Source organism: Buteo buteo, chromosome 17 (genome assembly GCF_964188355.1).
Source record: "Buteo buteo chromosome 17, bButBut1.hap1.1, whole genome shotgun sequence".
In the NCBI taxonomy this organism is placed as follows: domain Eukaryota; kingdom Metazoa; phylum Chordata; class Aves; order Accipitriformes; family Accipitridae; genus Buteo; species Buteo buteo.
The window spans coordinates 26,488,296-26,515,510 of record NC_134187.1 but is presented as its reverse complement, the minus strand read 5'-3'; the positions used below and the strand labels follow the sequence as shown (position 1 = coordinate 26,515,510).

General features: G+C 42.2%; 1 protein-coding gene across 4 annotated transcripts in view; it reads right to left on the bottom strand.

Annotated features, from left to right (window-relative positions):
* LRRC1 (leucine rich repeat containing 1) overlaps positions 1–27,215 on the bottom strand; it is a 104,209-nt gene that overhangs the window by 58,330 nt on the left and 18,664 nt on the right. For all 4 annotated transcript variants that reach the window (XM_075049312.1, XM_075049313.1, XM_075049314.1 and 1 more), the window contains exons 3-4: positions 15,151–15,229; positions 11,876–11,965 (exon numbers count right to left, since the gene is read on the bottom strand). In XM_075049312.1, the coding sequence (XP_074905413.1) occupies positions 11,876–11,965; positions 15,151–15,229 (169 nt within the window). The remainder of the gene's footprint in view (positions 1–11,875; positions 11,966–15,150; positions 15,230–27,215) is intronic.

The following is a 27,215-nucleotide window of genomic DNA, read 5'->3' as shown; positions in this document are numbered from 1 at the left end:
TTTATCCCAGCCCCATTTTTATCCCAGTCCCTGCAATAGGACTGGGAGCACCCAAGCCCTTGGGATACATCAGCAAAGGCTTCTGAGGAAAGCATTGGGAAGCACAGTAAGACATACGCTATTTTCTTGTGAAAATGAAGTTAAAAATACAAAGGCGGAAAGAGAAATGTGGAAAAAGCTAGGAGAAACTGAAGACAGCTGATAAAAGGACTAATATAAAAGCTAAAGGTGCTCACTCAATAAAAACTGGACAACAGCCCTCTCTTATTTGAGTAATAAGTCACACATTTTGACCTTATGTCAAGAGCACCACACAGCTGAGCATGCAAGAAAAGAAGTCAGCCTTTGGGAAACAAGCAAGCAATGTTGGAAGAGATGAAGATCTAAAGCAACCGCAGAAATGCAGGGCCCCATCTGTACCCTTTCCAGCAAGTTTCAGCTGATTAGGGGAATGTAAAATCCCAAAAGTCATTTTTCCTCATGTTCAAAGACTGCAAGAAGAAGGGAAAGACAAGGAGAATGGGCATGGTCCCCATATTTATACAGAACAAGGGTAGGTCCTACACAATAAGGATGGCTAAGGTGAGAACACAGTACAGATTCTGAATTTGGTCTGGTATCACATTTTTTATACAGCACTAGCGATGGCTACAGAACACAGTCCAAAGATGCAGCATATGGAAATAGGACATGAAGTCCACATCCTGGCTATTTCCACCAGTGCCAAAGGACTTCAGTTTGCTGGGTCAGCATCTGAAGATTATTGTTACTTTGATAACACCTGCCCCTGCATCTCTACACAGCATGTACACTTTGAAACATTAATCGTGACACTAGACTGGGAAGGAAGGGAGTTTAAACTAGGCAACTGATTTTCTTTTTTGTGCAGAAAAGGAACATGCTGGTTTTCCTATCAAGGGTCTTCCAAGAGATGAGAAGGTAACTGTGGCACTCTGACAACAGCATACAAAGTGTGTGAAACTAGCCATATTAAATATATTACAGTCCATCCCCACTGCTCAAATAAAACTACCAGTAACATGTACAACCCTGCCCCAGGACACACCAGTTAGGTGACTAGTCACTCATCTGACAGGATCCTATTAAGCTACTCCCATCCCACAAGGCTTCTCCCTGCAGACTGACAATTCATTAAGAACCTGACATTTAGTAGCTTTTTTTTTCCCCAAGAAAATGACAGGGTTAATCAGTCACTAGCCAGCTCTCAAAATGCCACTTACTCAGACCATAAGTACTTGAAGGTACAGAATATACCTTTGGGATAGGCTCCTGTTCCAAGTTACTCCAAAAAGAAGCCTCTTGCTCTCACCCTCTCTTCATTGACTGTATCACTGACTGCAGAAAGAGCCTGAAAAGACCAGTTTCCAAACTCCAAGCCCTATGTCAATCACATCCTGGGCTGCACCAAAAGAAGCATGACCAGCAGGTCAAGGGAGGGGATTCTGTCCCTCTGCCCCACTTTGGTGAGAGCCCACCTGGGGTCCTGCATCCAGCTCTGGGGTCCTCAGCCCAGGAAAGACATGGACCTGTTGGAGCGGGTCCAGAGAAGGCCACAAAAATGATGAGAGGGCTGGAACACCTCTCCTGTGAGGAAAGGCTGAGAGAGTTGGAGTTGTTCAGCCTGGAGAAGAGAAGGCTCCAGGAAGACCTAATTGTGGCCTTTCAGCACTTAAAGGGGGCTTATAAGAAAGACGGAGAGAGACATTTTACCACGGCCTGTAGTGACAGAACAAGGGACGATGGTTTTAAACTGAAAGAGGGTAGGTTTAGGTTGGATATAAGGAAGAAATTTTTTACAATGAGAGTGGTGAGACACTGGCACAGGTTGTCCAGAGACGTGGTAGGTGCCCCAACCCTAGAAACACTCAAGGTCAGGTTGGATGGGGCTTTGAGCAACTAGATCTACTGAAAGATGTCTCTGCCCACAAAGGAGGGCTGGATTAGGTGATCTTTGGAGGTCTGCAGTGGTGTAAGCCCAGCCGGCAACAAAGCACCACAAGGCCACTTGCTCACTCCTGCCCCGCCAGCGGGATGAGGAGAAAATATAAAGAAAGGCTTGTGGGTCAAGACAAAGGACAGGGGAGGGATCACTCACCACTTATGGTCACGGGCAGAAGACAGGCCCAATTTGGGGAAGAAACAAGATCACTTTACTACCAATCAAATCAAAACAAGGATACTGAGAAGTAAAACCAAACCTTGGAACACCTTCCCCCCACCCCTCCCTCCTTCCCGGGCTCAACCCCACTCCCGGTTTTCTCTCCCTCCTCCCCCCGGTGGCGCAGGGGGACGGGGAATGGGGGTTGGGGTCAGTTCCTCACCCCTTGTCTCTGCCGCTCCTTCCTCCTCAGGGGGAGGACTCCTCACTCGGCCCCTGCTCCACCGGGGGGTCCCTCCCACGGGAGACAGTCCTTCGTGAACTTCTCCAGCATGGGTCATTCCACGGGCTGCAGTCCTTCAGGCACAGCCTGCTCCAGTGCGGGCTTCCCCCTGGCGTCCCGGCCATCTTGGGGGGCATCCATCCCCCTGCTCCGGCGTGGGCTCCTCTCTCCCCGGGCTGCAGGTGGGCATCTGCTCCCCCGCTCCCCTCCCTGGGCTGGGGGGGGACAGCCTGCCGTCTGGTCTCCCCACGGGCTGCAGGGGCATCCCCTCCTCCCCCGCTCCTCCTCCCCTCCTTCCTCACTCCCCTCGGGATCTGCACAGGGGTTCCTCTCCCATTCCCATCCCCTCACTCCCGGCAGGTTTTTTCCCCTTCTGAACTCTGTTCTCCCAGAGGCGCTACCGCCGTCACTGACGGGCTCGGCCTGGGCCAGCGGCGGGTCCGACTCGGAGCCAGGGAAGCTTCTGGCAGCTTCTCACAGGAGCCGGCCCTGCAGCCCATCCCCTGCTACCAAAACCCCACCACACAAACCCAAAATAAAGTCCCTTCCAATCCAAACCGTTCTATGATTCTATGAAATTAGGTGCTTAAAACTTGGGTGGTTTCAAGAGCTTCTGTAGCACGCACCCCTTTCCAGAGTTAACTACAACTCCAGTTTTTCCCCAAGTCTGCCTTATTTCGCCCACACACAGTAACTACACCTGCCGGCACCATATCCTTCCTTAGTGTCTGAAGAACCGGCTCCATGTGGATTTTTGGTGTAACGACATTTCCAATGCAACAAAAGCCATAATAGCCTTTACAGGGAAGGATTACGCTTCCTGAATTTCCTAAGGTTCTGTTAACATATAACCATGTAGTTTGTGGTCTATACGCTCCCGGTATGTATTTTGCCCTCCTTTTTAAAAGGTTCAACACCACATGCTTATTTTGCTTCCAACTACTGCTTAATGCTGGCATATAATTTGACAAAGTTATCATAAAGAACCTTAAAATTCATACCCATTATATGGTAACCTACAAACTGTACAGAATTGCAGCTAGTTTCCTTTCCTGAAGAAGATTATTTCTCCAAAAAGTCTAGCTTAAGCTTAAAGCTTTTTTTAACATTTTTTCCTTCCCCCCCTCCCCCCGCCCCCAGCTTTAACCAGTCTCCTGCCTCTTTGTTTGGTTACCCTTTGGTTATGGAAACCTGTTTTACAGGGTGAATGATAAAGAAGAGCACTAATAAATTTTTGTAAGATTAATCCAGTAGAATTCAAAGAGAGAGACTGTATGCCCACACCATTCAATAGGGGAGAGCAATTTTTGCAAATTCTTATCTACTGAATCCCAGAAATTCTTATGTGAGCCAGAAGCTACAGGAAGTGTTAATTTCCTAGATGAGGACACTTATCCATTTCAAAGCAAACCATCTTCACAGACGTGAAGTCCTATGGTTCTACCTTGGAACATAAGGGATGCTGTAAAAACAACTGCAAAGCAAGATAACTAAGATTTAGTTTTGATGAAACTGTTATGTCTCACCAGTATTGTTAAAGACCATTCTTGCAGAAGTCATCTTTGAGAGCATTCCCCCTCTTCCTTTTTTGGAGGCAAAGCAACTTGAAGTAAATTGCATCTAAGTTAAACACTATTCTTTCCTCTCAAGTTTAGGTGTATAATGTGCAAGGGAAAGGCATGTGAGGCTTTCCTTAGCAGTCCACTTCTGGAGCAGGACTGACAAGTCCACTGACAAGCATGACAGTATTCTAGTAAGAAAATCTGAAAGTGAGGATTATGTTCCTAATACTTGCCATTTTCTACAGAGCTGGGAGAAGTGCACACAAATTACGGGGGGAAAAAATACCCCTTCCTTGGAAGACTGATTTTAATAGGTACAAAAGAAAGTAAACTGGTAATTTTGTCATCCCAGACTTAAACAGCAAAGACACTGAAAGCCAGAGGAAGAGCATCTGCACAGTCAGTTACTTGAATTGAACTGTCAATACCATTAATTAGCTTCTAGGAAGCTACAGATCTTTCACAAGTGAAAACAGAAGGATAAAAAACATTAGGATCTTATCAGTCACTAGCTGAAGGAAAGACTAAACAGATGACCAGTACTATAAGTCACATCCAAATTTTAAAAACAGAGGAAAGTTCTACAGCTTATGGCCAAGGAATTCCCTAAATATGTAACAGATGTATTCTAAGCTGCTAATTAAGACTAGTTGTCTACCTAAGCTTGGTTTTCAAGTTACTGAAATCAGTTCTACTCTCTCCCTCTCTCACACGCAGCAAGCAGCATGGTCCAAAAAATTGACAGGAACACTGAACTCACTATGACCTTCAAAAGGCATCATTAAGAAGAAGAGAGAGATTCGTAATTACAGCTCAGCCTGTTCACTTTTGAATGCTTTAACTGAACATTCTCCAATTTGCTTATCAAGATTACTGAAGCAGGTTGGGGAAGCTAAGCCAATTCACTATTACAACAAGATATCATTTTCAAAATATCTTCCATTCCACTCATGCAACATCAATCTTCAATGACATCTAAAAAATGGATTAATTTCTTTCAAAAAAATATTGCCAAATATATGTTAAATATTCCTTGTGTAACATACAAGATGCAACATCTCTTATTTAAAGGCCAGATGGCACTGCATTCACTCCTACATTGTTAAACAGTGTTCCTGCAATAAACTTTTGAGTTCCCTAACATTCAGTTTTGCCATTCAGCAAACAGCTGTGCTTAACACTGAATGCTCTACCTACTCAAACTCTGTAAATATTACTTGTCATGCTAAATTCAGATAAGCCAGAGTGAGAGCTTTTAATACTATTTATATCAGCCTAGCCAGACCACCTACAAACAGTCCTCCTTCTATGTATTTGCAAGATAAGCCTCCCCATCACTTTTGTTGTATCATTTAAGACCATATTTTAATCATTTTAATCGTAATTTATGCTAAACCTTAAAACAGAATTACATTGTCTTGTCCCACACAATTTTAAGATCATTTTCCATTCTGTGTGATGCTACCAGATGTATAATCTACACTTCAGGCATCCTAGCATACACTAAGAAAAACACAGTCAAGGACTGGCCCAGGAATCCATTATCAGAATAAGTATACCATTCTGATCTGCTTCTGGACCATCTGCATTGAGTGCATCATCCTTGCCTTTGAAGACCTTTTATTCTTCAGCTACTCCTATTCAGATCAACATTCAAGATTCTGAGTTCAGAGGTTGCTGAAAACTTCAAAACCTCTAGAATTAAACACACATGCATATAAAAACCCACCATGCTCAGTGACTTTGTTTCTCTAACACAGAATCGCTGGATATTTGTGGTTCCATGACTCTTGAAAAGAATGCCTATAACAAATCTTTCTGCAAAACAATGCTCCCAAGTGCAGTAACATTTGCTCTACTCTTTTCATTATGTTCACTGTCATAATGAAATGCCTATTTTGGCATTCTAGCTGCTAGCTGCAGACGTTAAGAGGAAAATTTATCTGCTTACCTGATAATTCCCTTTCAGTAGTAAGGTCCACAGATCCATTCAGCCTGCTTGCAGCTTGGGGGTAAACCAGACTCATCAGTCACCGGCATAAGAATATCCTTCCCATCTAAAGAAATTCACCCCTCCCCACATCAAAAATTTCTAAAGCTAAAATAAAGCTATTCTACTTTCTTGCATCACGGACTGTGCAGTTCTCTCTCTCAAAAAAAAAAGGGGGGGTGATGGGGCGGGGGAGAGGAGGCTGTAAATGATGGGGATACTACAAATTACGATATTACTATGCTCTTTTGTTGAATCCTCAGGATTTGGAGATCGTGTCCAAGTAGGAGACCATCTGTACGATTCAGGGTGGGGAGAAAAAAAAAAGATCGCGTATGGCAAAGGAAAGCTTTTTTATTTGCCATGCTAGAGTTCAGACAGGAAACTTTCAAAAAACTCTACCTGCCAGTCAGTAATAATCTCACACTTTAAACCGCAGCATCCAAAAAAAAAAAGAGGTAATCTTTACCTTTTCCAGGCACAGACAAGACTTCTGAAAAAATGGTGAAAGCTAAAAACTGGATATGAGTTAGATCCTTGGTGTGCTGACAGGCAACAGGCCTTAAATCATAATTTAAAGCACAGTAGTGAAGCTCTGCTTCAGCCGTTAAAGAAACTTGTTGATTTTGTTGTTCCCACAGAGTTTGACAGATAACTGTCTTTTTCAATTACACATTTCATACTGAAAGGACTGTTTTTTTGGCTAGGGCTGATTCCTTGTGAAGCACCCATCTGAGAGTCCAATGCTAGATTAAACATCAGAGACACACATAAAAGGCTTTCCAAGAAGGTACCTGGACTTCATTCAAGCCTAAGAACCACAAATAAATAAACAAACATACAAAGCTGACACAATCTCTCTTCTCTTTCTAGGCGTTAAGCCATGAGAGCACTGTATGGATCTCTAAGTTCCCAAATCTTTGCTGGTAAAAAGCCAACATCCCAGTGGGCTGGTGGTGGTGGGGAGCTAATCCTGAAGCCAACACTACAGAATGAACACATAAGGACAGAGAAGGTGCTGGGGACAGACAGACGTTAAATTTTTCATACTACTGTAAGGTATGCCCTTGGAAGCCTTACAGACAAACACCCTGATTTACCCAAATACCCCTACATACAAATACTCTGATTTTTTAATTTCAGGAATAAGTCATGCCCTGTGTTTTGGGTGTTACATGACTAAGGAATTATTGAAGAAAAATCCTGGAAACAACTGGAAATTCCTAAATGCTACCCATGCTGGGAGGAACAGGTTATGCTTGCTCATTGAGCAGTTCTACAGACACACACAGTCCTGCAGAATAGGCAAGGAAATTAGACTTAACGCTCATTAGACTGAGCAACGCTGTAAAAGACACTCCCACTCACAGCTTAAATTGTGTAACTTGTTTCTCCAAATGGTTCAACTACCCAACAGGACAACTCCTGCTCCAAGCTGCACCCACCTAATTATTAGCTAAAGTATCTCACATGCATCAGCATTCACTGTTTTACTCCAGATAGCAACCACATCATGAGTTGAGAGAACACAGGTCACAGAGAAACACAAAAAAATAGCACTGGTAATATTAAGACATCTAGTCTGTTATCAAGTCCTCAAGCAGTGTGTCACATATCTTTCTAGTATGCCCCAAAACAATGCATGAGCTTAAAAGAGGAATGCTTCATCTAACACGGGAAAACTTTCAACACGTATATCAGCACCAGATAAGCAGATTGAAGTGATTACACAGAAGGAGAGAAGTTGGCATACACTGAGTATGGCTATGCATAAGCAAGAGGAAAGACAAAAGGTTCAAGGAAGGCCTTGCCTATATTCTTCAAACATCCAGTTGGGACCCTTAAAAATACTCCTTCTGGCAACACAAAGAACAAGAAAAATATAAAAGGTCTGTGCAGAAGAATTCATAATGGCACAGTAAAAATACTAACAGCAACTCTAGATATCAATGGCTTGAACAAGTTCACACTGGCCTGGGACAGTGAACCTGAACATTGGCATTTACCTTATACATCAGACCATGTGAAAAAATGGACTGGATATCTGAATTCATGAAGAAGACACACTTCCACTAACGGTTCACCGCAAGGCAATTCAAGTCTATTATCTGCCATTAGGAAGAACTTCCTAACTAACCTTCAAAGTATTGCTGTTTAGAAAATATCTGCCATTACTTTTGTTGCTTTCCCCATTTAAGACAATAGGGCAAATTTGCAGTGCCACAAGATTTTGAGTAGGTAGCTTTTAAAAAACGAAGAGGCACTAAGTACATACTGATCACTGTACTACATGAAGATGAATTAAGAGATTTTGCTGGCTGTATTAGGCAGTTTCCCAGACAAGAGTATAAGACCATAAGAATTTAGGATGCATTTCCCTAAGTTTCCACATACTCTAGCAGCCAGAAGACCAGCAGCAAGCACAGGGAATTCAAGTTTTTCCCAAAACAAGCCCAACTTTAGTAGCATAAATCACCAGTATATATTTGTTTGCTCACTATTTGACAGATCTCATGCAGAGCATAGAGGTCCAGCCTATTCCATCAAATAACACCATGGATTATTATCCAAAGCACACAGAAACTCCAGTAAGGCATTTACAAACATATCCAAACGCCTCTGAGAGCCTTACTTGGAATTTTTAGCCAGAAAGACACAATTAGCATTACCTTCTTTCTAATGCCTAGCATTTTTGGGGTCCCACCAAGTGCAGAGGGAAGAGAACAGAGAAGGGAACAAAAAGCACAAGCAGGCAACCTTTGGAGAAGCCACAGAGCATTTCACTGCTTTTACCAAACACAAGGCGGTCGGCTGCACCATCAAATTCACTTGGAATAAATGATGAAAATTTTGTGAACTAAAAAAGGGAAGCTGCATTTGTTGGTAGCCAGACTGAAAAAAAATGAAACTATTACTTACAGATCTAATGCTAAAAATTTGATAAAATTCACTCTCGGAAGTAAGTGACCCATAAGGACTTCAGGTTGCAGTTCTAACTGGCTACAAAAAAGACCTCCCAATAATTTCCAACTGGAACAAGACAGAATCCCTTTCTCTCTGTCACCAAGACATTCCCCAACAGACTTCAGGAACAGTTATGTTTTGGGTGGACACCCCATGAGTTTCCCTCACGTTACATTAATATTCTTCTGAGTTGGAAAACGTGCATCTTTAGCCTAAGCTTACCGTCGACTTCCCAACTGCCATATTCGTACCTATCGTGAATACCTGATGAGCCAAAGACAACAGCCCCACACATTTGTCTCTGCTTCTTTAAGCATAAATGTGATAGAAGAAATTTCTACTAATGAGATTGAATTGTTTTTGTAAAAATACAATATTCATCTTCTAGATAGCTAACCTGGGAGCACTTCCCAGATCAAAGCAGGCCTGTCATACTTTTATTCAAGTCTAGCCCTCCAGGAGAACTCATGAAGACCACCAGCACAAGCATATGGCTCTTCCCAAAGCAAGTGAGGACCCCTGGTTTTTAGCTTCAATATTGGGAATCAGGTACAGGCTTTGAGGGAGGATGGGTTTTGCTGCTCTACTCTGCAACAGCTCACATAGGGCTGAAATAGCATCACAGCATTTCCCTGGACTGCTTAGGATCAATAATAAGCAATTTTTTTACCCTTATTCTTGCACAGGCCCACATATTGACATCTCTACAAATGCCTGGTATCCCCGTTTTAACCAAAGTTGTTTCTAGTCATTTGGTCCAAAACAGAGACTATCACCACTCACACTACCAAACTGACAAGCAGGACAAGCAAGAAGCCTAAGCCACTGCAGCCAGCGACCTCTCAGGGAAGTCAGCAACCTTCCTCTAGCTACTGTCTGCAAACCAGCAGTCCACCTCATGCTTTGGGAATTGTTTCAGCTTGTCATGTTTCTTGTGTTCATTTTCAGAATCCGGCAGGATCCCAAATTTTTGGCCTTGGTTTTCAGTAACCGCAAAGTCTGAACAAGCCTGTTCTTAGCTGCCAGTGCTGCAAAAAGCTGCATGAAAAGTTTTGTGAACTTTTACAGAAAAGGAAGAATGTCACAAAAGCCCCAGCCCATGCAATTTTTAGGTAAGACTTTGCCATAGTCACTGGGCGCACATTAGCTGTACCTGTTAGTGCTTGTGGAAGGTTTCAAAAGACATTTTCCACTTCTGTTGCTGCTGGAGTGGTGCCAGCTGACAGCTTTCATACCCATGGGAAGTGGCTAAAGCAATGCTGGTCTGAACTTGACTACATTGCAGGAGCTCTTAATAATAAGATCCCTTCTGGAGGACTCCTCTGTTTAGAAACAGTTGGGTTTTATTGTTAGGGACTACGCTGACTCCCCAAAGAAGCCATGTTAGAAATATTCCACTTTATGAAAGGATGTCCAAGATTAATAGGCCTCTACTGATACTCATGACTCAACATCTGAGTTACTGTAGCTTTCTGAAGAAAGATGGAAGTGGTTCAGTACACAGAAACTTAGAACAACAGTATAGGTAAGGTAACCATAAAGGTAGGTGCAGATTAAAAAAAAAAAGGGGAGGGGGAGATAGCGAACAATCAGGTGCTGCAAGAAACTTCATGTTCTCTAAAATGGTATGTTTCCCACCAAAAGTAACAAATAACTTTTCTGAGTTAAAGCACAGATATCTTAAGTTCTGTGAAGACTATTCCTGAAGCTGGAATAGCAAGTTAGACTCTTCAGCCTGGAAAAAAGCACCTGGGGATACAGTAGAAAACCACAAAGGCATCAACGGCAGATCAAGTGCATAGGGATCAGCTGCTCACTGTCTCTTCCAGTACTAGGCATCATAGGCAAGGTAGATAGAGCCAGGCTCAAAAAAACCCCAACAAATCAATGCAATGGGTAATTGACCTGTGGAGCTATTTGCCAGGGGAGAATACTAAAGTTGTCTACACAAGCTCAAGGAGAAACTGGACAAGTACACGGAAGAGAGATTCATTACGGGCTACCGATTAGACAAACCAAAATCCAAAGCTCAGGAAATCCTCTGAACCAGAAACAGTCAGGGGATGGAAAGAGGAGTAATCAAACACATGCTTTTCTTATTAATCCTCACTAGGCATCTACTTACTGCAACTGTAGAAGGAAGCTGAGCTAGATGAGTCTTTGATCTGAATCAGCACAGCCATTCTCACATATTCAGGTGAGGAGACATGGAATTACCTCTTCTCCTTTAAATTGGAAGAGATACTCTTCTCTCCACTGAGAGAGATTTCCCTTCTGTAAGTGTGGATGTTCATTTCAGTCAAAAAGAGACAGATAAACAATGTTCTCTTTAGTCTCCATCTGTCTCCACTTTGGAAGTCTGCCCTTGCAACCCTTCCAGAGTTAACAAACACATCTTAAAAGCTTATCAAATTTCATTTTAAGAGCTGTTCTGTGAGTTTTCATCTCCACAGCTCCCACTGGAGGTTTTTTCAGAACCAGACTGCTCCTGTAGTTAGGAACCTTCTAATTTCCACCCTGATCACAGCCAGCTTTTACCCATCTGTTCTTGTGCCAACAATTGTCTGGTTTTGAGCTAAGCTGCAAGCCATCTGACATGTTCACAATAATGGATCAATGGTCTACTACAATGAAGGAAAGCAAAAGGTCAGATCTGCATCACAAAACACCTATTTAATTTTGCAACCAAAATTCCAAGTTACTCCAAATCCCGGAGAACAGAGTCAAAACATACACACACATGCTTCAGATTCTGCATTAGCCTGCTAATCACAAGTGGAAATGCAAAGGGATTTTTCTTAAACAGATCCCTCAAACTGGAAAAAATATAAAAAATAAGCGCAGTCCTGTAAATAACTTTACAGTATATTACATACAATTATGCAAGTCATGTACACAATAGGCAAAACAATAAAGAGAAAACAAATTAAGATAGTAATAAAGTATAAAAAACTTACTTCCCAATGTTTTCAGGTAGCGCTTGCAGAGAGATGTCATTTACTGAAAGACATGTTAGATTCTGTAATTCAGGAAAGCTTTCGGGCAACCTGTGGAGAAATTAATTCAAATCAAGGACTTCCAGCAGAAGTATTCGCATTCATGTAATACATACTGAAAAAGAGAACATGTAGTGGAAAACAAGAGTCTATTTAGCAAACAGACACAGAGGGAGGCATGCCCAGACTCCAGCATGACTCTCAGAAAATTCTAAGGGACATAGTATGAAAAAAAACAACCCACGAGTTACGAGATTTTAAAGTTTCTTCTTTGTCAAAGAACAGGTAATATCCCTGTCTCCTAGACCCTGTCTTCCCTGCCCCCAATTTGCAACTTTAAAAAGCTATAGAGCTTGAGGACATTTAAAGCATTTTAACAAATTTAAAAAATCAAACTTACTAAAAAAAAGAAAAAAACAAACTTTTTTACTATTAGTTTCCTGTATCACCTAGATGGTAAAATAATTAAATTAATTATTTTTATTCAGGCTTCAGCTCCATACATGCTTACAGCATGGCCTTTTCATATTAGCTACTAGGCTGCTCTTCAATTGCTGCTTTTTGAAGAAACAGTCTGTTCACTATGAAGACAACGTTCTGCTGTTACAGCATTTCACATTTACTAGTTCACAACACAGCAGCATGTAATCCCTCCGTTCTTACGCTATAAAATGCAGCCACATGCAAAACACTCCCAAAGTTCCCAAAGCCTTTAGGTCCATCACCCAGTTGGTCTTCTGCAAGGCTCGGCTTCCCCTCCCACGGATGGGTTCCTGGACCACTCACTGCTTGCTGGCAGCCAGGTTGCACCAAGTAGCTCAGTTTGCAGTTGCACAGGACACAAGGTGGGGTAAAGGAGCAAGGGGGTAGAGGAGGAGAAGCCCCTGGCCCAGCCATCCAACTTCTGCTCGACCCTTAGAGCATGCAATCTAAGCTCAAGCTGTAGCGTTTGGTTTGGTTCCCGCTCTCCCCATCACCCAGCTCAACGCACATGGTATGACCTGCAGTCTACTAGTCAAAAGGAGATGCACACCTACAGGCAAATACAACTGTGCATGATGGGGAAAGGGAAAAAGACAAATTACAATGGGGGACACGGGCGCTTTTCATGTGCTCAGCTCCATAGTGCACTCTTTGTCGACCTTATTAACAGAACATGCTCAATATCTCTACACTGTGAGTGCCACTGTAACTATCCATTACTGTTTAGGCTCTAACAGGTTTAAGACTGGAGTTAAATGGGCTGATTACCTTTTGGTCAGCCCTCAAGTGGACAGGTAGTTGTACTAGATGATTGTTGTAGGTCCCTTCCAACTAGAACTGTTCTCTTCTATCTATAGCATACAGTGGACTTCCAGTCTAATTTACAATAAATGAGCCTTTTTATTACCATAAACCTGAAATCTTCTGGAAAAATGATCTGCCAGCCACTTTTAATGCTGCAGGTTCATCAATGATTAAGTTTGACAATAAGGCAACATACTGTATTAGTAGTAGAACACTGACTGGGAAGATCTTTGACTGGCTTTTAAGCTTAGAGGAAATAAGGATGAGAATCAGTGGCTGAAAAAAGTTCCAGGATATCACACAAAAGGAAATCACTATGAGACTTTCCCACTCTGCCTGGGCAAATTAGTGCCAAAACCTACATCCTGTCATATAGGTAAAACTGAAATTCTGGATCTCATCACAGAAAAATACTTGGCAACCATGTGTAAACAGCTTCTGGTATCTGTGTTTTCTAACTTAGTAAACTGCTTGGAGTGATGTTTTCCAGGACATGCATACACTTCGGAGCCACTTTATCAAGAATTTTTAGAATTCCCTTAAACTGTCAACAAAGAGTTATGAGATTTATTTCAAGCCCATTAAAAAGCCTTTCAACTCTTTTGTTAATTCCACTCAGCTGTAGCTGTGCATTACAGCTACCATTTAAGGAAATACATTACTTGGGCCGAAGGCCTTATCCAGCACACAAAATAGAGAAAGATAACTAGCACACTACTACAGACAATTTTGGTTTCAATACCACAAGATGCAGCTCTGAGCTTTATGTACTGCACACTGATGACTGGGAAAAAGCTGTTTGGTGACCCTCACCACTCGTGTATCTGAACATCAGTTCAGCCTCAGTTTGCTTTACCAGATTTTTGTGGTGGTGTTATTATCCTCACTATATAAATGGGCTACAGAGGCACAGGGATTAAGATCACAAGTGTCCCTTTAACACTTAGAGATGTGACTTTCCAGAGAACTTAGAACACACTATGGGTGATCTTCAGAGCGCACTTCTGAAGAATCGCAGCTGCACACACGGGAGAAGCCTGTCTTGCAAAACCACTGGAGCGGCTTGAGATATTACAGACACTCTCCTGTTTGTTAGCACTCCTGCACCCCAGCCAGCCAGCTAATCGTGCAAGTATTCCTAGCCCATCTCAGTGCAAAGCAAAGCAGGTCAACGAGCGAGCGCACACCGTGAATACTCTGGCTTATGTGACTTGCTCCACATCACAAAGAAGCTCTGTGGCATGGGCTGCTTTAGGAAACAGTTCTCCAAATAGTATTCAAAGGTCTTAACTAGAAGATCACCTCTTCCTTGCTATCTCCAGCCTCATTTCACTAGATAAATTCAAAATTCTTCAGCAAAAGGAACACAGAAATGTAAACAAAATTCCTCTTCTATACTAAAAGTGTGCCTAATCCCCACACCCCAGCTCATCAGAACGCAGACTGGCAGCAGCCACTGACATATGCAGTGCATTTTTGCCACATGTTACTGCATGTCACTGTGTCCCAACTGATGGGAGGGTGATGAAACACTAGTCCAAGCTTTAATCATTAGTAAAAGCCATTATCTGCAGCGGCTGATCTAAAGTCTATTCCGAATTGTCAGGCACCTGGGTTTGTGCCAATGCATTTGTGCTAACCATTGCCTTATCTCTCCCAAGTATGAGCATAGTTTTCCTATGCATTTAGGAAGAGGAATGAAAATTACTTGAGACAATCAGATTTACATTTTTCCTGGCTGGCTAGCAAATTTCATCCCCTCCCAGGAAAGATGCACATCACTTTTTAAATCTGAACTTTTGCTGCAGTCCCTGCCAGAGACAGACACCGTTGGCAAGATTTCATAGAGATCCTAGATCACAATTTTTAAGGGCTTATTTAAAATTGTAATTGTTACAGCAAGATTGTAATTCTGGTATGGCAAGTACTAAGAAGAAGGTGGAAGTTACCTAGTCAGTGGATTCCCACTGAAATCTGCTACCTGTAGTGCTCTGCAGAATGAGATGCTTTCTGGTATTTCAGGAATATCTGCAGAAGAGAAAGAAAAAGAAAAAATTGTCAACAACTGTACTGCATCTACACTGGAATTATTGCCTCATTACATTCAGTAACTTGCTACTGCAAGGAATTATCTTGGTACCTTTCAATACATTTCAACACGCAAGACTGCTTCACGTCCAAGTACACAGCTGTTGTGGCAGAGCCATTTTGTGCTTTTTCACATCCCATTTCCCCCTCCTGCTCCACACTCATCTTCCTGATTCTAGGCTACTCACCTGTCCCTGGACTGATCTTTATCAGCCTCTGCCCAACAAAAAAACAGACCTTCTATATGCTAGGACTGTCCTAAAGAAACAATTAAAATCTGAACCTCTTGTAATTTGATCAATACATGCCCACAGTCTGTGCTGGCAAAAACAACATGGGCAGGGAAAACAAGGGAAGGAAGAAGAGAATGTGCAAGTCTCTCCACCTGTAACATACACTCACAGGAGCAGAACCAGCCTCCCTCGCACTAAAGCCAGGTAATTTGAAAATATATTTAAATTGACAGGTCCCAAGTAAGTACCAGTACACTATTTCAGATTGCCAGAAAGTCATCAGAGATATTTCTACGTGAAAATAGGGTTGGTGGTTTTTTTTTCAAGTATCTTCCACGTAACACATTTACCTACTGAAGTTAGGCATGCTATCCTAAAAATACAATTGTCTTCTGGGTCTTTTACATCAAGCTGTATTTCCACGAATAGGCTGTGGACTCTGTGTAAGTCCTTGTTTACTGTCATTGAGATCCAGCAAAAATGAAATTAACATGTTTGGTTTCCTTGTTTAGCAACTTAGATTTTTATGATTCATTTTGAAAAGAATTCAAAAAGAAAAAAAGGCAAATCTTAAAGTAAAAATCAGATTTCTGTTTCCAAGGTTTTTCTCCTATTTCCATTTTTTCTACAGAGCATTACACCTACTCCATCTCCTCTTCCTGATGTTCTCATCACAAAGAATACTTCAGGAAATGTCTTCATAGATTTTTCCTCATGCAAGTGGCACCACTGACCTCAGCAGCCATCAGTGAGCTACTTGTTGAAAAATACTTGGAAATTAGGCCTCCTCCTACCTAGCTGAGTAACTCAGAATTGACTATTTATGTATTTCATTCAGCTCTTCTCCCCAAAAGTGGTGCGACGGACGGAGGAGGGACAAGAGTATCTGCTCATCAGGGTCATCTCTTGCCAGGTAATCTGAGCAAATGCATTTCTTTTGAATGATTCCCAGGTCAGAACTGAACGCAGAGCCAGCAAGAACATCTTCCAAACCCACAGGTCACCAGTTGTGAACGATCAATGAAAAGGCGGTAGAGGAGCATCTCCTGGGAACCTTCTTCTGCACGAGTGGGAAGGGCTGCAGGGAAGAAGGGGTACGGGCACCCCCAAAAGGGTTTCACTCCATCCCAAGAGGTGCTGCTCTTGGAATGGCAGCAAATCACTCTTGCCTTATGAACCCCAGTGCTCCCAGTACACTCACCAGGCACAGCTCTGGAAACAGCCGGGGCAGATGGAGAAACGGTTCCTAATGATTACAAGTAGCTCTGGAGTGGTCTAATCACTAACCCCAGAAACACACTGCACATTCAGAAAATGTATTCACTGTTACTAAATATCAAAATAATTAATAAGAAAGGTGAATACCCACGGTGTGCCACATCAAACAACCAAGCTGTGCTTCCACAACACCAAACAAAGCCACCTAGCTTGAGGTTTGCATGGAGCCATAAACTACTTTTGAATCTAGATAAACCCTAAGTCCTGTCAACAGCAGCAGTTGTCCCATAAAACGGAATAGGTGACTTTAGAGACTAAGTCCCATCAGAGATATTTTATATGTTCTTACCCACCCATTCCTTCCTAACAGCTTTGGTATTTGAGGGGAAACAGTTGATCTTTCCTAGAAATCCAACAGCAATGAGTGAGCAGGGGGTGTCAGGCCAGGGAGCAACCAAGCCTTGTGGTCAGGCTCTTCAAACCTCTTCATGGGTTTCACCTCAAGCCTCAGTCCAGGACGACACATGCCCGTGGCGCAGTCAGCCAGCAGATCCTCCACGAAGAGCCTCAGAAGTAGCCGTGGAACTGCCACAGGAGCCACAGGGCTCCCAAATTCAAATGGGAGACACTTGAACAACCAGCCTATTTCAAAGTGTCACATTCACAAGCGATTCTGCTGACTTCGCTTCAGGAGTCAAAACCTCACACTATTGGTTTCACATGGCAAGGACAAACAGGTCTGAATAGTGCATTTAAGAAACTAAAATGAAAAACAGAAGTTTCATTAAGATTGCCTGATTAAATTATGACCTTAAAGTGATAAATTCTTGAAACACTCAAAGTACTTAAAAACATTTGCCTGTCACCAACGCTCCAGAAAGTAAAAGCACTGATGTCATCGCAGGGACATTGTTCTGCCTTGCAGAACAGATGGCAAATAAACTAATACTTCCTCTTTTTTTTTTTTTTTTAAACATTCACGTAGAAGCATTCACTTTTGAAAGGGTGTTCTAAGAAATGCAAACAGTACACAGAAATGGAAACTTTCCCTTTTCCTACAAAGAAATACACATCAACTCAAAACAATATCAAAATTGCATTTACAGACAGCAAAGCTGATGGTTTTAACCACTCCATGATTGAGTAGATCCTACAGATTGAGCCGCCTGTAGAAGACTGAATTTGTACTACAGGATTATTGACAACAGAGATCCTACATGCACTCAAATAGATGTTGTTACTCCTACGTTGCATTACAGCAATGACAAAACACCAATACAGAGCTCAGCTAACCATCAGCAAGTAAAGAATGTGTCATCCACCATCTAGTCTTCATACCATCATTCCCTGGATAACTAGCTGGAAAAGTCCTGAAAGGGACATCACTATTTCAAAGCTTCTGAGGACTCAAAATAACTCATTTCTTTGCAGCCAAGCCAGTGTCTGCAACTTCTATATTGCATATGTGTACACACACAACCCTTTCATATACAGATACACACTTTTCTGTGTGAATCATTCTCCCAAATAAAAAAAAAAAAAAAACAAACAAAGCCCCCCCACAAAAATCAAAGCTCAAGTAGAACTAAGTATACTAATTTGTTTGGGAATAAATATATATATATACACACATAAAAATGCAACATATAAAGCAGAAGATAAACTTAAATCCTCAGTAGCAAAGTTTGTGAAACTAATCATGCTACCGATTTCCTCCACCAACATGTAGTTTCATTGCCAAACTGCAGGTAATTTCTCTCCTACTTCTGTATGATGGACTATGAAAATCAGAAAATATGCCTTCTCAGCAAAAGTGTTTTGATAAGCTTTTTCTGTTACAAGTCTTGGGTATTATTTCTAAAAGCCAACAAGAATCTGAGCTAAGTAAAAGTTACTCCAATGTAAGACACTACTTGAAATAAGACAGTATAGGCACTGCTTATAGTTTGGATCTATTTGCAAATTACTGAATCTGTTTTGAAAATGAAATGTGCTTTCCCAGCTTAGATATCCCAGACTAAAAAGTCACTACATGAGCAAAAATCTTCAATAAGAAATGGTAACAGACACAGGGAAAAGAAAGGAAATTCCATTTATATGGGTTTTTTTTGCACGTAAAGTGCATTTTCCTCCCCCCATTGATACTTTTACTATTTGTTTTTCTCCTCCACCTAACTGAACAAAGGACAGACAAAAAACTCAGTGCAACTCTCTGAACTAAGGATCATTACATATTTAGTAAGTTCAACAGGTTGAAATATAACTCATTTTAATTGCAAGGCATCTTAAAAACATTTCTCAGGCAAAACACAACCAAGTCATGAGCAGATACTTTATCACTACATGTGAAGACTACTATAACATTGCGTCAAATAAATGAACTCAAACAGAAAAGGCAAGGAGCATTTTAGTATATGACAAAAAAACATGGAGTGATAATTATAGCAGAGAAGATGATGCTTCCTTAATAGAAGCATTGACATAATCAACTGAAATGCAACAGAGGATATTAAAATATATAAAGAAGTCCTTCTGTCTCTTGATGGATTAAGCAGCTTTCACCATTACTGTTGACTACTCAATTTCGTTACAGACATTAACACGTACAGCTCTGCCAGTATTAGCAGCAGTAACGTTGAATGCTTTTCTTGCCACTGTTGGATAACCAGCTCAAATCCTACTTAAATATCCAGGATTCTTCTAATGCTACACACTGACGAATGATCTACATTTACACGATGCCCCAGATGTTCTGGCATACAGATTGTGCAGCATTGCTAATAATAAAGCCATAAACCAAGCATAAGCCCTGTGACATGTGACAATACAAATACACTGGCAGCAAAAAGAAGTCATGCCAGCAGAAGTGGATGAAAATCAAGCTTGGCAGTCATGCATATAAGAGGACATATTCCCCCCCCCCCATTCAAAATACCTCTTCAGATATTTATTGTCCTAGTTTGCACAAGAATTTGCTAAGGACCTAGCAAGCCCTGTACAAGTGACTTAAGAGGCAAGTTTAACACTAGGGAATTCTGTACTGCCCCAATGAGAAAATTACTTCTAAAAATCCTTTTGTTTGTTGCTGATTTTTTTTTTTTTTTTAAGATTTTTACAACAGCTGCATCTCCCAATCCCCATTCCACCAGTTTCCTTCAGGGGGAGAAGACAATCTTATTTTTAAGCTGATAAAACTTTTTGTATGGCATGTTTTTACAGCATTTTATATTGAATTTCAAGCACTGACAGTACTTTTTTTGTCTACCCAAAGGCTACACAGCCAGCATGCTTTACATATTCTGCAACAGAGAACGTAATTTCCAATACCCAATCAATATCAAGACAGCAAGGTCCGAGACTGTGACAGGGCTACCAGACCAGAGCTACTCAAACAGTGACTCTAGCTCAAAGTAAAAAGTATTTTTGCAAGAACTTTGCTGAAGTCTCAGACATGAGAGACGCACCACATTCCTGAGGGAGAGTTTGCAATGTTCAAGAGTCTTTCAGGAGTAACTACTGGATGCTGTTATATTTTCCAGCTATGAAGGCAACACGGAGCACTGTGCTTTAGGAGGGCTGGAGCTGGCACACTGCATACACCCCTGCAAAAGTCAGCTAATAGTCCTGATCTAGATGGTCATAGTGGAAAGCCCACCACCAGGTATATACAACACAGGCAAAACACCTTAACTGCTTAGCGATTAGTAATTCATAAATGTATTAAGCAGTTGATTAGTTTACACCAAATGTATACCCAGGAAGCCCATTCCAGACTCAAAGGCTGTGAATCCATGCAGCATTATCCCTCAGCCGCAAACCAGATCTCATCCATCCAATTCAATACACAGAAGATTTCTCTCCCTGCCTCTTCTCACATATATAATATATGGTATCTACGATAGTATATCACACACCAACAGAAGGCCCATTGAAGCGTTAAGCACTGCAGTGCTTGAGTGGTTTAGGAGCCTAAAGGTTCTCTTCTTGCTTCCACGGAGGTTCCTTGGTTTAGGAGCCTAAAGGTTCTCTTCTTGCTTCCACAGAGGTTCCTCCATGCCACCCGGCTTCTCAGAGGGGTCTCTGAGAAACCTGCCCTTGGGAATGCTCTCCAGCCCTGCTCTCCACCTCCTCCACCTTCCCAACACGGGAGGAAGGAAACTGCCCACTCAGTCAAATACCTTGCAAGAAGGAATTTGTCCTGCAAATACTTGTTTGTCTCTGCAAAGGGCTCTTCAGCTGGAAAGCCCAGCTGAGTAGGCTGTTGTCTCGCACGTGCCACCACCACATCTCTCGACCCTCCCCAAAGCAACCAAGTGCAGCTCCCAGAGGTTCTGCCTCTGCAGGGGGAAGGAACGGAGGAAGGTTCCTCATCCTCTCCCTCCATTTCCACATTAAGATCATGACATACAGAACGATCCGACAGGCTTCTTTTTTTCTATAAACCCAGGTTTTGCTACTAGCCCTGAAGGCTGAAGTAATCAATCTCTTTAGGTAAAGTGCTACAGTTTCTGGGGCACAATGTGACAGGAGTCACGCGGTTCTTGTAAAATCTGTTGAGATTAAGTGGCTCTTGTACAGGTTGCAGCATTTTCCTCTTCACGCTCTGAGGCTGAGGATACACAAAATACAAGAGATATGGCTCTTTTAAGACCCATCTTTACAGCTGTAAGGAAAATTCTCAGTTTCAGGTTGGGTTTTCCCAACTAAAGCCCTTACTGTATAATCAACAAGAAACTGAAGCGAGGTGCGTATTTCATTGCTCCTTCTCATTGCTTCTGGATACGTCCCTTTTCCAAAGGAGGAGAGGATCAGGGAAAAACAAAATCCCCACAAAGCTGCATTTCACGGATACATAGATATTAGGCAATTTACTTGAAAGAAACCTGTGTGGGGACATAAAAACAAGGTGGTTTTTGAACAAACACCATGTGGTAAATCAATAGACTGTCCTTCTCAGCTCCAGGAATAAGCAGCAACAGAGGAGCAGGAGCTGTAAATTGGAAACGGGAGGAAAAAGAAGTGGGGAGGGGAAGGGAGGGGTGAAGCTCAAAGATCAGATCACAAGGAGACAGTAGTTCCAGGTGAACTAAGTGGAAGAGCCCGAGTTCAGCAAGGAATTCAGGTCTTCTACCTTTTTGCTCATACATGCCTATGAAGAGTTAAACAAGGCCAGGAGACATTTTCATAAGGATTTCCATCTTGGACCTTGAGGCTAGCAGGAATTAAATACTTTTAGTCTGAGAAGCAAGGAAAAACAAAAGAAGTAAAAACTAGTATTCTACCTATGGAGCTGTGGATGACAGAAAGGGTATTAAGTGTTTTCACAGCAAAGTTACAGATCTGTTGGATTAATTCCTCAGTAACTTCATAGTCATGGCATCTAATCTTCTCAACAAAAAAGAAACCAAAACCCAAGCAACTCTGTGTATACAAGAACTAACAACGCCTGTTTGCAGACTGCCATTTTATGATCTCTAATCTAGATTATCCAGAAGATGAAGTATTTATTTTATGTCACTCCCATATGGATTGCCTGATGTTTAATGCTTTAGCTGATACTTCTGCAGGCCAAAGGTTTCTGTCTCCAACTTGTCCTGCTGCTTCAAAAAACAACAAAACTCACTAAAAAAAAAACAAAAAGAAAAAAACCCACACCCACAATCCCAAAAACCCAAAAAAAAACCTTCAAAATCCATAGCCTTCTCTTGAATTTGGATGAAACCAGACACTGTTGCTAGATGTGCACCCAAGTACATTAGCAAAGTTTCCTTAGAAAAAACAGTTAAATCTGGCAGAATATACCATGATGGAAAAATCCACTTTTCTGTAATCCATTTAAAAATAACACCTTCTAAACTTCTCTAATTAGATTATTCCATCATGAGATTTCACTTATCTTCTCTTTCTCAGTCACTGCCAGCACTTGCTGCTTCTTCCTTCCCTGCCCTGATGAGCCTTGCTCAGTAACAAGGTCCAGTCTTTTCTCTCTCACCTTACTTCTCCTGCTGTATGTAAAGTTCACCTCCTCCTCCAGCTTAACATCATCAAATTCATTTTAGTGAAACACATTCACAAATTCCAACTTTCACACCACTTCTTCAAAGCAAGCAAGAATTTCTACACGGCTGTGGGATTCTGCAGTGCTCCAGAATCTAAAAGCAATTTGCAGTACATGTTTCTTTCTTCCCCACTATTCTGCTTTGCACATGCCTAAACTTCATGTGTAAGACAAAGATGATAAAGTTTTTTAAGCACAGGTTTTAAACTAACCTCAAGCGAGGGAGGGGAGAAAATGTATAAACACAAAGAAAATGCATGTTCCTAGAAATTAGATGTGTCAAGAAGCAAACAAACAAACAAACAAACCCCCAATGACCCAACACAACTGCTGGCAAGCAACCATCTAAAAGAGTGAAAAATTCTGTTATCTCCAAGTCTGCAACAAGGGAGCTTTGCTTTCATTAGCACAAAAAAAAAAAAAAAAAAAAAAACAAAAACCCAAAACACACCACAAAGCCAAAAAACAGTCACTGGCCTGACCCAGGCTAAAGCTTAAGACCATCTGCAGTAGTGGTCTACTACCATACAAACCACAGTAGTCCCTGGTGGGATGTCCCATGGCTTTCAGGTGTTGACAACCAGGGCTGCACTGAGTGCATTCACAGGATGCTTTCTTGTACCAGGTAAGACATGTCCATTGAGAAGTAGGAGAGCAATTCTTGTTTGTCCGTAAGTGCTCACCTGGACACAAACCAGTTGAGAAGGCAAACAAGCAACATCCAGCAGTTGCATATGTTAACAAAAGAGATGCATTTGCCAACTATACTGCCTCACAGAACAGCTTGCTGGCTTCTTCTTTTTCTCTTGTGAATTGACGCTTGCTTGCTCAGTGGACATTTATTTCTCAGCATTCTGGGTTTTGCTATTTACTACCAGATTTGTACCAGCACATTCATGTCAGGGCAGCTGGTGGCTGGCAGAGAAGACGATGATTTCACGGAGGAGGTCTCTGCTTGGACACTGTGGAAGTGCAGCAGAGGTGGACAGTCAGATCCGAGGTGAGAGCACAGGGCAAAAGGCAGCAGCTGTTAGATGAGAAAGCGGAGACCATGTAGGGCTGCAGGATAGGATCTGAAGACTTAGAGTGCTTCTGCCTAATTAGCTTATGTCCTCACTGTAAAATAGCTGGGTCACCAGCCCAGGCTGAACTGAAAGAAGTGTTCAAGCCTTTCCTCTGTCAGTATTTCTAGTTTGAAAACACTGGTTATCCTGCTTTTGGTGGGGGAGAGGAAAAGGGGGACACTTACCCACTTTGTGGGCAGAAGGGAGGTAATCCCACAGTACAGACGACAGGTATGTCTTTGAGAGCAGACAGCTAAAGGGAAAGCACTGGTGTGCATGCACTGATACAAACAAGTGAGCTGAAGCCCCAGAGAGCGAAGCAAAGACGACACACTGCTCTTCAGTGGCATGGACTGCTGCTCTGCAGGTCAGCTGCTGCATGCTCACCCAGCCTTCTAAGGAAGCTTTAAATGATTTATTGAATATAATGTACCTATCACGCAATATGGAATAAATGTGGTGTCCAGAGGATGACTAAGATCTCTAAGAGACTTTTAATTAAAAGTTGTAAAGCGGCTAAAAAGAATAAACACTTCAAATACAAAGCAGTAATATCAAACCACCTGCAACTGGAAGTAGAACAGTTAAATACCATTGCTGTTGATTTCTGAAAGTACCTTGATAAATGAAGACAAAACAAAATAGAAGTTTCTAATAAAAGTTTCTAAATCTGCAACTATAATCCATTTTGGAAACAAGGACAAAGTAAAAATAAGGCTCATGGAACATTTGGAACACTGGCATACAGCTACCAAAGACTGACCTCCAAAATCTCAGATACTCCACAGACCGGCAGCCTTTCATTGCAGCAGCTCTCTCCTTATGCTACAGTGTTGCGACTGTTGAGATGCTTCTGAGGAACTGTCTCTACTGTCAGGGTAATCCTGAGGTAGCATATTTATCTTTTGTGAAATCTGCAATTATTTTCACATCAATGACAGTGTGTTTGCCATAACATGGCAACTGTGTTGAGAGGATTTTGGAATGAGAATATCCTGATGTCACAAGACTTGCGTCCACAACAACTGCACCATCAATACAGTCATAAGCTCAGTTTAACCAGAAACTACAGAAATGGGTAGCAACTAATATATCATGTAGCCAGAATCCATCTGTACACATTAAACAAACAGTATTATTCTCATTGGATATCAAAGTTAAGAACCACGTTGAGATTTTGGTATCAAGCATCATGCGGAGTCAAATACAGCTTAACAAGATCCACCCACACACAGATTTCCTCAGTAGATGCCACAGCAAACCCATTGCTCCTCCGTTCACAAAGTAACGCATCTCAGCTCCGCTGACAGCGGAGTCAGCAATAGAACCACCATAATCCATCTATGAAGATTATCAAAACACATTTAATTCTCCCATTGCACACACATCTTTTCCACAGGTTTGAGACTCGGGGCTTGGACGCAACACCAAACCACAAGGTTACAGAACACTTCCATGGAGGAACAGCTAACCTGAATCCCCTTACCTGCTGCCAGCTAGAGAGCCACTACAGACAGCTAGTGCAAATCTGCCCGTACACAGCAACTACACTGATGCTATGGGCTTGCGTGACCAAGTCCTTGGTCGATATGTTCAATGCAAGCAAGAAGAAGAGCAGAAGAGAAGCCTGCCAGGCTTTGAGTACAGAGAGACAGCAACGTGCAGGCGGACACAGAAGAGCAAGAGGCTCATCTCCTACATAAGCAAGGGGGTTAGTCTTCATCCCAGAAGGGGCTGGACAGCAGGACGGTTCAAATGGCTCTTCTGCAGCTGGGAAGGCTAGGAAAGCCACCCCGGTGCCTAATACCCAGCAGCCACTGTCCAGTGTGCAAGCTCACAGTGATTTTTCTTCTTATCCTAAAAGAGCTGAATGAGCTGACAATCTGTCAAAGGCTGGAAAAGGTATAGGACATTAAAGAAAAAAATCCAGACTTCCACACCACACCTGTTAAGGGCGGGGGGGGGGGAGTGGTGGGTAGCAATTTCTTTCAAATAAAAGTACTACAATTAAATTAAAACTTTTGGGGCATTTTAAGGAGCATGCAATATCGTGACAAAAACATATCAGTGGAATCTGGAGGATTTAATACTTGTCAAAGGCAAACAAAAAACCCTCTTCTTGGAGAAGAGGGATACTAAAAAGGAATACACGTCTGCAAGAACACAGCATCCATACGTAGCATACATAATCCCAAATACCAGAATGCATTAAATTAACTACAGAAACTTCATGCATTACCCCTCCTGTCTGGAAGAAGCTACAGAACAAGAAAAGCCATTAACATTTTAATGAATCTGGGATGGCAGGGCCCTAAACTCTAAGAATTCAGCCTCCAGGCATTGCACAGAAGAAAAGGGGGGAGGGAGTCACTGGAAGAAACCTCTGCGGGATGCGCAGCATGGGTAACAGCCTGCTGCAATTCCCAGGGATCTCAAACAAGCTGCACACACTTGGGGAGAGACAGAAGCTTAATGAAGTGCCAGCAGAGGCGCAAGGAAAAAACTGCAGAAATTTGAGCACATCTTTCTTCCTTTGGAGACTGCACTTCTTTTCTGAATCACAGGGTCTTTCGAGACTTGTCCAGGAGAGTGCCCAAGCACTGTGGGAAAACAAATAGCACACAGGCGCTTCTGATGTGCCTAGAGCAGAATCTCTCCTCTACCATGTAGAGCAAAGACTTGGGCTGAAACTCAATGCAAAGCACATGAGCCCTACCCAAGCTTCAAGGATGTAAAGCAAGGACACTTCCATGACCCAGTATCCTTGCAGAATTCACCAGTGATGTGAGAGTCCAGGAAAAGATTTACCCAAGCCTGGGGGCTCTGAGGGAACCAGCGGTAGTTTCAGATAGATGCTCAGCTGCTGTGTATCTCAGAAGATGCTGCAGGGAATACTCCGAGTCTCAGACACGCTTTGCCAGCAACTCAAAAGCTCAAGCATCCACTGCTGAAATCCTACGAGTCTGTTTTCTTTAGCCTCAGAACTAGTACATCGGCTTTTTGAACAACCTAAGACCAAGGGGCAGAGATAAACTGCATTGCCAAATAACCTCCAAAGTGTTCACCATCTCTATGCTGTACTTTTAGCACAGCTTCCCTGCCTTCTGATATTCCCATCCTTGACTCATCCATTCAACCTTTGCTCAAATAACAGCTTCAGCCAGGCTAGAAAAGCACGGTGGGGGTGCTTCCTAGGAAATCTGCATGAACACATGACCTTGCAGAGGAGTAAGAAATAGCATCAACATGCAAATAATCCAGGAAAAATTTAAGATTATGTGGCTTCTAGCATTCCCCAAATCCTTCTCCTTCTGCACCACCGAGGCTCTCACCTTACCATCCCCAAACTTCTC